Source organism: Herpailurus yagouaroundi, unplaced genomic scaffold, assembly GCF_014898765.1.
Source record: "Herpailurus yagouaroundi ecotype Mexico unplaced genomic scaffold, PumYag 190, whole genome shotgun sequence".
Lineage (NCBI taxonomy): Eukaryota > Metazoa > Chordata > Mammalia > Carnivora > Felidae > Herpailurus > Herpailurus yagouaroundi.
This window is the reverse complement of record NW_024412421.1, coordinates 17049517-17062942: the sequence shown is the minus strand read 5'-3', so window position 1 is coordinate 17062942 and position 13426 is coordinate 17049517. Positions and strand designations below refer to the sequence as shown.

General features: G+C 42.0%; 1 protein-coding gene across 2 annotated transcripts in view; it reads left to right on the top strand.

Moving 5' to 3' along the window:
- The window catches only part of LOC121045394 (cadherin-11), a 153755-nt gene that overhangs the window by 103703 nt on the left and 36626 nt on the right, over positions 1-13426 (top strand). For both annotated transcript variants that reach the window (XM_040498200.1, XM_040498201.1), the window contains 4 exons: positions 966-1366; positions 6059-6353; positions 9232-9351; positions 11571-11738. In XM_040498200.1, the coding sequence (XP_040354134.1) occupies positions 1139-1366; positions 6059-6353; positions 9232-9351; positions 11571-11738 (811 nt within the window). In that variant the 5' untranslated portion in view covers positions 966-1138. The remainder of the gene's footprint in view (positions 1-965; positions 1367-6058; positions 6354-9231; positions 9352-11570; positions 11739-13426) is intronic.

Below are 13426 nucleotides of genomic sequence, written 5' to 3'. Positions count from 1 at the left end.
TAAGACTGCCAGGTTAAGGACCTTCAGCTTCTTGGGTAGACCTTTGATCAAACAAAAGCAAATCTTGTTCATTAAATTGACTCTGTAGCATTCACCGATCCACCAATGAGAACTTGATTGATTATTTAATTGGCAAGTGTTTCAGTGACCATGAGTGGTTTCTCGGCATCTGCCCCAACCTCCTTTCTCTGGCAGGTTCCATTGCTGCCTTTCTCCTTCCTTACACCACACAGTCATGCTGACCAGCGTTGGGACATGCTGTGCTTATGAAGAGCTCTGGGCTTTGGGTCACACTGTTTCTCCTGCATGGCCAACCCATCCACTCCGTTCTGATCACAGTAACTCACTTGAGGGTGGAGCACAGCCAGCCTGCACTCCAGGAGTCTCCCACAACTGCCTCTACTCTCTGCCGTCTCCACCCTCAATCCCCATGGATTAGATGTTCCTCTCCTGGACTCCCATAATGCCCCAAGTTTCCCCATTATGAAAACATACCCTAGCGTAACTGTGATCAATAATAATAATAAATAAATATGGAATGCTTGCTTTGTACCAGACATCGTGCTAAGGGATTTAGAGGCACTAGTCATTTAATCCCCGTGTCAACCTTGCAGTGAGTACGATTAGCATCCCCATTTCATAAATGAGCAAGCAGAGCTCAAAGAGCTGGGGTTTACCCCAAACCTGGAGCTGGTTTGTAGGTGGCAAAACTGCCACTGAGACCCTGGCAGCTGGATTCCACAGCACACGTGTTCATCCTCATAAAGACCTTGAGGGATTTCCTTGTGTGTTTATCCCACCCGCCATGTGACAAGCTGCAAGAGAGAGCAGGGACTGTTTCTTACTCAGCCTGCCCCCTCACTACCCAGAAGGAAGCGCTCCTGTGGTCCAGCGTTTATGGGATGGGATTGAAATGAATTGGGGATGGAGCCCGCAGCTAATCTGACCTTTCTCTCTGCCCGCAGAAGCTGACTGGGGAAGTGGGCAGCCCTGACCGTGATGTGCTCAGCCAGCAGAGACATTCCATTCCGAGAGAGGTCTGCCTGACACGTCTGGGAGGCCACCATCCGCCAGGCCGCCACAGGGTTGGTGAAAGGGGTGACAGCCGCATTCTCCTGTGCCTACCACATAACCAAAAATGAAGGAGCACTACTGTTTACAAGCCGCCCTGGTGTGCCTGGGCGTGCTGTGCCACAGCCAGGCCTTCACCACCGAGCGACGGAGCCACTTGCGACCCTCGTTCCACGGGCACCACGAGAAGGGCAAGGAGGGGCAGGTGCTGCAGCGCTCCAAGAGAGGCTGGGTCTGGAACCAGTTCTTCGTGATCGAGGAGTACACCGGGCCTGACCCCGTGCTCGTGGGCAGGGTAAGGCTGCTGCTAGGCAGCGTTTGTCTCTCTCGCCACAGTTCCAATAGTAGGGTATGGCCAAAAAAGAAAATTTCTAGGTGGGAAAACACTAATGGCGCTTCAGTAAAAACCATAAAATCAATGTTTAAACAGCCTTTCAGGGGCACCTGGTGGCTCAGTCGGTTAAGCATCTGACTTCAGCTCAGGTCATGATCTCCTGGTTCACGAGTTTGAGCCCCACATCGGGCTATGTGCTGACAGCTCAGAGCCTGAAGCCTGCCTCTTGGGGAGCCTGGGTGGCTCGGTCGGTTGGACATCCGACTTCAGCTCAGGTCATGATCTCACTGTTTCTGGATTCAAGCCCCACGTCGGGCTCTGTGATGACAGCTCGGAGCCTGGAGCCTGCTTTGGATTCTGTGTCTTCCTCTCTCTCTGTCCCTCCCTTGCTCATGCTCTGTCCTCTCTCTCTCAAAACTAAACATTAAAAAAAAAATAAACAGCCTTTCAGACTTTTTAATTTTTCAATTCATAGTCATCCATGTTAAGAACACTTACATTTTCCACTGAATATTATACCATGGAACTCCATTTTTAATAGCTGCACAATAGTCTACTAATTAGCCATCATTTATTGGCCCATTCTCCAAAGAAAGACATGTTCCTGCCTACACCCTATCTCCAACTCTGGTGCCCTTCTCCACTCTTTATGAAAGCTTGCCTTTTTGCATTACACATGTTTATTTATTCATCAGTCTCCCTCACTGGACTGGCCCAATGTCCTGTGTCCCGAGATCCTGGTAGTAAGCCTAGTTTTGGGGAAGCCTTTGTAAATATCTGATGAGACAAATGGATGTGTCTTCAGAATGGATGAGATTTTATCCACTTCAGCTTAGGGATGGCAAAACCCGGTTGGATGAATTGAGTTCTAGCAGTACTCAGACTCTGCATTCTCTGTGTAACCCTTCCAAAAAAGTGCAAGAGTAGAAAGTCCACAATACATTAAAAAAATTATTGTCCATTATCATTTATGATAAAGCATGCAACCATCTTTCAGAGAAGAGAGTGACATTAACTACAAGGAGATGAGTGGTCATCTACACAAGAATGAACACCTACTATGCTCAGGGAAAGAGCTAAGCAAACGGTAGACTAGCATAAAATAGTCCCTGACCTCAAAGGGTTCAGAGGCTAGTAGAAAGGCAAACTTATCTAACGAAAAACAAAAACAAACAAACAAACAAAAAAACCCACCTAAAACTAAAATAATGAAGAAATTCAACAGAAGTGATGATACTTTTACCTGGTAATGTTTGGGAGGGATGAAGGAAGGTTTTATAAAGAACATGATAATAACTTGTAACCTGAGAGATGAATGAGTAGGAGTTATCCAGTGAAGGGGGAAAAGTACAAGAGTAGATCTGGAGGGTGCTAATTTCCGAGTCTTGTATATTCCATTGAGTTATTTCAGTTGTTCTTTAACATGAGAGCAGTAATCCATATTTATGTAATTGACTTATTTGGAAGAGGTTCATAGTAGCATCTGAGTAATGTTCAGGGTTGGGGAAGTGCCTTTTCAAAGAGATGTACCAAAGGAGTTTCATTCATGTATACCCCAAAATGGAAAGATTATACCCAAAATAGAAGTAGTCTTGGGAAATGGGAACCCGGGGAAATGATTGGCATGTGAATTCCCTACGTGAGGAGATGGGCTCTGTGCCCAGAGAGGAAGACAAGACTTCAGTCATGGCAGGGGCTGTGCAGCTTGAACACCATGGAGAGCTGTGTGTAAATTTTTCTGAGAATATAGAACCTTTGCCTTAAGGACTTTCTCAGTGGAGAATGGTGTGTTCGTTAGGGTGGAAGATTGTAGGAGAGACAGGACCTGGAGAGCCATTTCCTTATCTCTGTGGAACAAGCAGTTGGCAAGCCCACTAAAAGGGATCATAGGACAAAACATGGAGAAGAGGAAGCAGTGAATGGGCTTTGAAATCCTGGTACCTGAGATTGAGTGTGAGATGTCCGATTGGAGAGGGGAAGAAGAAAAAAAAAGGGGGGCTGGATCCTATGGATCTTCCTTTTGAGATAATGTGGAGATATATATATATATATATATATATATATATATATATATATATATACAAATATATATATATAACTATATATATATAACTATAGATAGATATAGATATAGATGATATAGATTAGATAAAGATATAGATGATATAGATATAGATATTGATATCTATATATATAGTTCCCCATGAATAGAGGGAATAGACTAGATGACCTTTGATTTGACAGCATTCAAGGTTGAGTGCTTTATGATGCTCTGAAAAAGTAGAATTTGGCAAGCGATGGACTTTCAGATTTCTTACAGGAAGCACAGTCTGTGTCGTGCTGTGCCCTGCAGAGGGGGAAGCCAGCAGTCTTTGGCATTAGGAATTGGCTGTGTATGCCTCAGCAACTGGGTCCCCTGATAGGAAGGAATGGTTTCCCAAACTGCTTTTTGTGTAGAACCTAATAAATAGTGTTGTCAGTTGTACAGGTCATCTTTGTGGGAGAGAGAAAAAGAAGGAATTTATATCTAACTTTCAAATCCGAAAACAAAGTAGAGAAAGATAAGGAGTGCTGTAAGTTTACACTTTTGCAGTGATTTGGTTGATCATGAACTAGAATCTGTTTAATTCATAAGAAACTTGCCAAGCTCACGTGGAATTCATGAAAGCCCAGAGAAACTTCCCTTCTAGCCACTCCCATTAAAATAAGCATTTATTTCCTTGTTTTTCATTCACAAGACTGAGCCCCTAACTTTTGCCAGGTCTCAGGCAGAGAAAAGGAACAAATGCAAACTGTTTGGGGGGTTGGGGAGAAAGCCAGCCGCATGGCGGCAGGGATCCCGCCCTCACTGTGGAAATTGTATGAAGATCAGAGCAATTCTGTTCATCCTTTAGAAGCCACAAAATAGCTTCATATTTTACTCACAAACTGCCTTATTCATGAGAAATGTATTAACCATCATTTCATGACAACACGTAGCTTGTTATGAATAACAAGTTCTGAAGACAGGTATATTTTTTCAAATTTTCCTGAGAAACACTGTGAACTAAAATCAAAATGGTCTTCCTGATTTGTACCTACAGGTACCCCCTGAGCCGAAATATTTGGTGTTTCACTGAGGTGCTGCAAATCAATTAGATACTTTCTGGGAAACTGAAACCAATACAAACATCTTTAAAGCACTGTGTTCTATCTTGCTTTGTGATTCTGAACAAGTTCCCCAGGCTTTGGTTTCCTAACAATAATCAAATTGGTGTTAACAATAATATTTAAATGACATTACTAATAATATCAGTATGAAAATGTCATTGCTAATCAATCAATATTATTATCAATGCCATTTGAATAAAGCTTTTTGGTGTATACTGGGTTTTCTCACATAGTAGGCAGAACCAAGGGCTTTTTAGCCACTTGGCTAGCCTTGAAGCCTACAAGAATGGCAAAAGCAATGCTTCTCTCTTCTCACAAAGGGCATAATGAGGGCAGAGGTACTTAAATTATGATGAAAGCTTCAGACATTGAGATGACATCAAGGGAAGGTAAGGAATTCATTGCTACAGGAAAATCAGACGTGGTCTTTGGGTGAGTCCCATGTTATGAAACACAGGGCAGAGTCCAGGCACAGGATGGGTAGTCAGGGGAACTGGACGATGCCCTGGCCCTGTGAAGTGTGGGGTTAGGCAAGTACTGTCATTTCTCTGGGCTCTGTCAAAGGAGGGGGAACACCTGAACATATGTAAGGTTCTCTCAATAGTCTAAGAAGCTTCATATTTATCAACCCGTCCTACTCACCTTATGCCTATGATCAGAATGAGAGCTTCTTCCTGACAGGCCACATCGCCAGACCCTCATGTCCCTCACAGAGTGTCTTATGGAAAGGTCTGATCGATGAATTGCTTATCGTAACGAAAGCCTAGAAACAACCTCAGTGTCCTTTGGAAGAAGACAGCTAACATGAGATGATAGCATGCATCCAGTGGATGTAGCAGTCCGAAAGGTCACCTGAATTTACTGTTATAGGAAAACAGAGGTGCAGAGTGCTATTTGTGCACTATGGCACTTTATTGCATAAAAACAAGTGAGGGCATTTATGTATCTGTACAGATATTCTAGCATATGCATAAACCGTATCTTAGATTCACAGGAAACTGGTAACAACTGTTGTGTCTGAGCAGAGAAACTGAAGGGGTGGGAATCAGAACTGAGAAGACTTACTTATGGCATAAATGTTTGTTTTTTATATTTTTATGTCATCTATGTTTCTTTCAAAATAACTTAATATATGTGCATATGTGTGTATATTTTGCTTGTGTGCATACCCGTGTGAATATGTACGTATATTTTGTATGTGTGTATATTTGTGAGGGAAAGTATGACTCATAGAATTTAAAAAACTCAGGATTCAGGTCTGAATGCTGGCTTCACCTCCCCCAGCGGTGTGACTTTGGCCAAGGCAATTGTCTTCTCTAAGATTCCATTTCTTCATTTGTAAAATGGGGGCAGAGCATCTCCCTCTCAATGGTGTATGTGTGTGTGTGGGCGTCTGTGTGGGTGTGGGTGGACAGCGTGCTGTGGCAAACGGTGTATGAATGAGACTCTGTTTCCCCACGGCATCCCTCATGGAATTACAAATCTTGGTTTCTCTTTTCCTAGCTTCATTCCGATATTGACTCTGGTGATGGGAACATTAAATACATTCTCTCAGGTGAAGGAGCCGGAACCATTTTTGTGATTGATGACAAATCAGGGAACATTCATGCCACCAAGACATTGGACCGGGAAGAGAGAGCCCAGTACACGCTCATGGCACAGGCGGTGGACAGGGACACCAACCGGCCGCTGGAGCCACCGTCGGAGTTCATCGTCAAGGTCCAGGACATTAATGACAACCCGCCCGAGTTCCTGCATGAGACCTATCATGCCAACGTGCCTGAGAGGTCCAACGTGGGTGTGTACACGAGGGGAGACCTGCTCCATCTACGGGCCTCGTGTCCCTGTTGGGGGTGGGGTGGGGGGCTGCTGCCCATATTCTCCCAAATCAAGGAGCAGAATTTATACCACATCTTCAACGGCATACGACCAAAAAAAGTGTCATTTGTGTAGTTGAAGTTTCAAATATTTAAAATAGATCTGAGAATTTAATATCTAGTCTTCGAAAACACAAGAAGCGTGGCAGAATGGCAAGAACCTGACGGGCGGCAGGCAATCCTGGTTCTGGCGCTCATTAGCTATGCAACTTGGATCCAGCTCTGTCCATTTTCGCCTTAGTGTCCCCTTCTGTAAAATGGAGTCATAGTTTCTAGTCTTGCAGGATTAGAGGCAATGCAGTTCAGTCACTAGTGTGCGCTGATGTCTAATGAGGAACAGTAATCGTAATATTTGTTGCATGTAGACATCATACTAATTGACTTACATGACATTATTGCATTTATTTTTTTGTGATAATCCATTTTTGTAGTGAGGTAGGTCCTATTTGACATACTTTGCAGATGGAAAGCCCAAGCCAGGAACAGGATGACTAATTTATCGAAAGTCATCTGAGCTATTAAGTGGCTCCAGAATACACACTTAATCAGGACACTATGCCACCATCTGTTAGGATAACTTAGAAGCGGATATGTCCTTCCATCATGCCTGAAGACACTCTCCATTGTCAAAGGATACTTCTCTCAAGGATTTCTTCAACAAGCCACCTTTTCCTGGCAACAACTTTTGTCTGGCTTTATAGAATGCATTCATTTGTGGTCTTTTGAGAAATATGCCTCATATTAAGAAGGGGTTGTCTTTCAGACAGTGATCATGGCTGTTCTGGTCAGGGAATGAGTCTGATTATATGAATCAGAGATTTTAGAGCGCAAATGAACTTAAGAATCATCAGGGCCAAACTGCCCATTTTACAGATGAGAAAACCAAGCACCAAGAATGGGAAACAACCTGTTCAAAACAGTTAGATGCAGAAAGTACCCTAGGGCCCTAAGCTCTTTCCACTTTGCATGTAGAACCTGGGATGTGGATTTTTTTAAGCACCCCCCCCTTTTTTTCCCTCCTCCAGATAAAGTTGGGCTTTTCTCATACTTTATGAAGGTGGGGCTGAGTCACTTCTTGCCTGTCTCCCCTGGCCGTGACCGGTCCCTTAGTTTCTTGGTAATTGCCTAGGGATTTTAATGAGAAAAATCCAACAGAAACTAAATCATTAAATAGGGGACTGTAGCATGAGCAACTGAGCCAGAAGGCAAAGCCTGCCATCAAAAAGAACACTCCAGAGAATTCACATTGTTCTCACCTCTGGGAGCTCCTTGATGCTTGGGACTAACACCCAGGCTTTCCATCACGGCTTCTGAGAGTCGAACCTGGTGTCACAGTACCGGGCTGCTGTTTATGGCAGTGGCCCTGACGAGCCAGATGGCGGTGGCCCTGACGAGCCAGGTGAACTGTCACATAGTTCTCATTTTGTCATCTGTAAAGTGAGGATAATGTAAACTGTGACGAGGGTTAAGTAAAATACAAAAGAGTCATAACGGACTGAGTGCAGTTCTAGAAACAAATGAAGCACAACAATGTAATACTTTCCCTAGCTCAGTCACAATGATGCAGGCTAGGCCTATTCTCCTTCATAAATGTCCACTGCCTAGAATAGTGCCTGGTCCTATGGGAAGAGCTTGAGAAAAGTTGTTTGCACGAAATAATGAGTTACAGAAATGTAATGAGAAAAAAAAGCAAGATTTCCTTTTATACCATGTAAAAATCACTGACAGTTGTAAATTAAAGGGTCGTCAGAAGCTGTGTCAACGGGCTCCCTCACCTCCCACCCAGGACCTTGCCCCTCTGCTGGAAATGTCAAGGAAAGACCCTGGGTTTGGTTGGTTGCTCGATGGGGGTTAGGCTAATGACTCTGGCAATAATCGACTTTGCAAAATAGGATTGTAAAATTCCTACCTCTCACACCCAGTTTCTCAAAATACAATTGCTGTCAAAATGAGGAGCAGAGGGGATGGATGCTGGTGGAACACAAGGAACGTGCCCCGAAAGTACCTGGTGCAGGGAGGCTCTAATTGCCGTTTCCCTTCCCAGGCATCTCCCCCCATTCTTTAGTTCAGTGCTTTGTGCCCTGAAATCCTGGTGACCACCAAAGAACAGAGGCTTTTCTAGGAGAAACGGAATCCTGTCTTCCTTCATTTCCCTGGTTTCCTTTCCTTCAGACCCACAGATGTCTTAAGGGTGGTTTCTATTAAATAACTACCAGACCCGTTAGAGGTGGGAAGATGCAATTCTCATGTCATCAGGGAACAACATTCTGTACAATATTTACAGCCATAAATTCATTAAAATGCAGTATTAGAAGCTATTTTATTACATGCAAAGCAACAATAAAATGACGTATTTATTGCGCTGCTACAGATGGAAGGCTACATACTCTGTCCTTACACAAAAAGCAATTCATCACTAATTATCTTTTATTTTACTCTTTGGGAAGATTGTTATTTAATTATTGGATATACTGAACATTTCAGTTGCATGGGTCTTAGAATGTTTTTGCATTAATATTCATATTGTTATTTTAACTACTAAGCAGAGCACGATGTACTATGAATATAGAAAGTTCATTTTTAAGCTATGGGAATTTTTTTTTAAGGAAGGAAAGAGGGAAGGAAGAAGAGGAACAGAGGAAGGAAGATTACTTTACATCTGAACCCCTGAAAACTGAGAGCATGTTAAACAATTATGGGGCTTTTCTCCGTTTTTAAAGTTAAGATGGAACTTTGTAAACTGGAATATAATTCAAAAAGCTGAAGGGGTGTTGCTAATGGATTTATTTCATTTTTAAGGGACATCGGTAATCCAGGTGACAGCTTCAGATGCAGATGATCCCACCTATGGAAACAGCGCGAAGTTAGTATACAGCATCCTAGAAGGACAACCCTACTTTTCAGTAGAAGCACAGACAGGTACTGTGCAGTGTTGTTGGGATCTGTGACACATTGTGAATAAGAAGTCCAGGCCTGCTCAGTAAACCTATTTGAGTCTTAGTTTTCCCAAATACAGGAAAAAAAAAAAAGGCCACCTTACAGGATTATTGAGAGGATTAGACACTGTGCCTGCATGTGCCTGGATATGGTTAGCATCCAATGAACCTTATTTATTATTGTTTCTGCCTCTATGTCACCATGTCACAATAATAAATATAATCTTAAAATACAACTTTTATCTTAAAATCATATCTTACATTTTTTGTGTTGTTAATGTTTGTTTATTTTTGAGAGAAAGAAAGAGCGTGAGCGGGGGTGGGTGGGGGCAGAGAGAGAGGGAGACACAGAATCAAAAGCAGGCTCCAGGCTCTGAGCTGTCAGCACAGAGCCCTATGCGGGGCCTGAACCCACAAACTGCAAGATCATGACCTGAGCTGAAGCCAGATGGTTAACCAACTGAGACACCCAGGCAGGCCATCAAGATAAATTCTTGAGAAACATGCATTTAAGTTGAACATGTAACTTAAGTTGAATTTTAATATATGATTTTAAGGGGCATATGGGTGGCTCAGTCAGTTAAGCGTCTGACTTTGGCTCAGGTCATGATCTCACAGCTCCTGAGTTCGAGCCCCACGTCAAGCTCTGTGCCAACAGCTCGGAGCCTGGATGGAGCCTGCTTTGGATTGTGTGTCTCCCTCCCTCTCTGCCCCACCCCTGCTCACACTCTCTCCCTGTCTCTCAAAAAATAAATAAATGTTAAAAAAAAAATAATGCTCAGGTGTGTTTGGGACGTGGCACATTCCCTCCACTGCACTTACAGATTCCCAATTGGTGTCACCCAAAAAGAAGACTTCACAGTTCTTACAGAAAACAAACAGCAAACCCAAAAAGTGAAAACATGTAGCCACCAAAACCACAATGGTCCACTTCATTTACACCAAACTTTATTCTAGGGTCCTTCCATTAGAATAAACACTGAAATACTGTGAAAGTTCCATTCTATAATATCACCTTCCAAACGGCTGCCTTTTCCTGTATATTTGAAAGACATTTGCAAATAATCCACATCTGTTATTATAGCTAAATTGTATGAAATACAGACATATATTAATATGTGTACACAGGGTCTGCCAATCAGATAAGTTGACCATTTACTAGATATCACTTCCACTGACCTACGTAATTATCTATTTGTAGCCACTTTGCTTCAGAACATAGTCTATGGGGCTGTGTGGCTATGATTTCATAGAAGGCATTTGCCTTTCCACATTAACCAAGGATAAATGTGGGATTTCATCTAGATTTTTGAGATGTTAAAACCTGATGGAGGAACTCCAATTACAACCTTATTTCTTCTCAAGGACTCATGGTTAGGAACCACCACTTTGAACATACCAAAGTATTTAACAGATAAGGAAAACAAGACTCAGTGAGTTCAAGGGTGCTGTTGGGAAATACAGACTAAGAGAGGGACAAGGGTGCTTTCTTTATATTTCCAGTATAAATGTTACTATATCTACAGAGAGGAAAAGCTTGCACATGTTCCCAAGAGATTTAAGCGAGCATGGTTTTCATACAAATTATGTGCTAATCTCCAGGGATCATGTAGAATTCAATCATTAATTTACCCCTGTGGTCAGTGACGGGTGATAGTACAACAATGTTTGTGTATGCATTGTGTGTGTTTTTAACTTGTTTGGCTTACTCCTTTAAAATTTAATAATTACATTTTAATGTATTGCTTGGAATATATGCCACCTACATTTAACCTAATATAGATCATAAAAACATTTCCAAGAGTTGAATGCTGGGATAGACGTTCAAAAGATTCCACTGGTAATTCAAAAGTTGGGGTTTAGTCATGGGTATCCATGCAATGGGCCCTCAAATATTTCAGCCTTTAGGATCTTGATATGTTATGCCTGAGAATAATGAGCTTATTACTTGTGTTTACAATGCAACATATAAAGCATATATGATTATGATGCTATACGAATAATTATGACAATTTGCTGAGAAAGACCACTATATGGTGCTCCAGGTATGGCTACTTGTCATTCTAATTATCATGTCAAAGTGACTCTTCTGCGAGGGCAGGAGCTTTTTTATTCCTCTCTGCTTCCCCTGTGCCTAGAACTTTTTATGTTTTAATGTTGTTACCAATGAATACGTGTGGTGTTTCCCACTCATGGATCCAGGTATCATCAGAACAGCCCTCCCCAACATGGACAGGGAAGCGAAGGAGGAGTACCACGTGGTGATCCAGGCCAAGGACATGGGTGGACACATGGGTGGACTCTCAGGGACAACCAAAGTGACGATCACACTGACTGATGTCAATGACAACCCACCAAAGTTTCCACAGAGTAAGTAGGTGGGCTTGGCTTTCACGTTTTAATGGTGCCATGGCTAGCCCTTCTCCGACCCATTTCTGCTTTGCTCAGCTTTCACGAAGAAACCTAGAAGAATGAAGTCTCTTTATCATTCATGCAAAAAATGAAAACATAAAGACTACAACAGCAACATAAAAATTGAAGGTGCAGTAAAGGTAGGAGGCGGGAAAGGAGATGTAAAAAGTTCCACAACTCTGGAAACAGAAAATCTATTTTGCTAGGTATTTCACTAGATACTGGTTCTGCGATCTAGTAATTAATTAACCTCTCTCTGTGTCAGTGTTCTAATTTCTAATCTGGATGTAATAGTACTGAATAAGTTACCTGTTGTTTTAAAATAGAGTGCCCCAAACCTCTGTGATTTAAAACAATAATAATAATTTATTTTTTTCATGAATCAGTCATTTGGCCAAAACTTGGAGGAGACTGCTTTTTCTTTGTTTCCATAGCTTCAAGTTAGGATGGCTTGACTGAGGTCAGAAGATCCACTTCCAAGAATGTTCACTCAAATGTCTGATGAGCTTGTGTTGGCTGTTGGTTTTTATCCATGTGGGTCTTGCCAAGGAATCGCTTGGATAGGTTCTGAAAGTGGGAGCCCCAGGGATACCAAGCAGAAACTGTATTGTCTATTGTGACCTAACTTCAAAAATCACATGGCATCATTTCCATAAGACTGTCCAAATTTAAGTAGAGTTCTTGTAGACCCCATCTTTCAATGGAAAGACTTCAAAGTCATGTTGAAGGAAATGCATGTGGGATGGGAGATATGGCTTGGGCCACTTTTGGAGAATACAGTCTTCTACAGGTCTTATTGGAATGTTGTTATAACTAAATCAGCTAGTATAAAATCTTATAATGCCTGGCATAATTTGTCACAAATGTTAGCCATTATTATTATATGAGGGATTGTGGTCCTTCTACAAAATTCGTAAGGTTACTGAAGGAAATAAAAGAAGATGATTTTGAAAGGTTATTAATCATCATAATTACAACAACTTCCATCATTTAATGAATAGTAATTACTACTGGATATCTTGACAAGAGCCTACATTTTAGATAAAACTAGGTTTCATAAAAGGTGCAGTTAGTGCGCATAGAATGTAGTAAAGCCACCCCCCAAAATAATAATCCAGTTAAAAATGGGCAGAAGCTGGGGTGCCTGGGTGGTACATTCAGTTAAGCTTCTGACTGGATTTCAGCTCAGGTCATGATCTCATGGTTTGTGAGATCTAGCCCCGAGTTGGGCTCTGTGCTGATACCACAGAGACTGCTTGGGATTCTCTCTCTCCCTCACTCTCTGCCCCTTCCTGACTCTCTCTCTCTCTCTCTCTCTCTCTCTTTCAAAACAAATAAATAAACTTTAAAAAAGTGGGCAGAAGACAGGAAAAGACATTTCTCCAAAGAAGACCTACAGATGAAAATTGCTCAATATCATTTATCATTAAGGAAATGCACATTAAAACTATAATGAGTTATCACTTGATACTGGCCATAATAGGAAAAGTAACAAATACAAGAAAGAAAAAGTGTTGGTGAGGATGTGGAGGAAAAGGAACCCTCATGCACTGTTTTGATAGGAATGCAAACTGGTGAAGTTAACTGGAAAAGAGTATGGAGGTTCCTCAAAAAGTTAAAAATAGAACTATCCTACAATCCAGTAA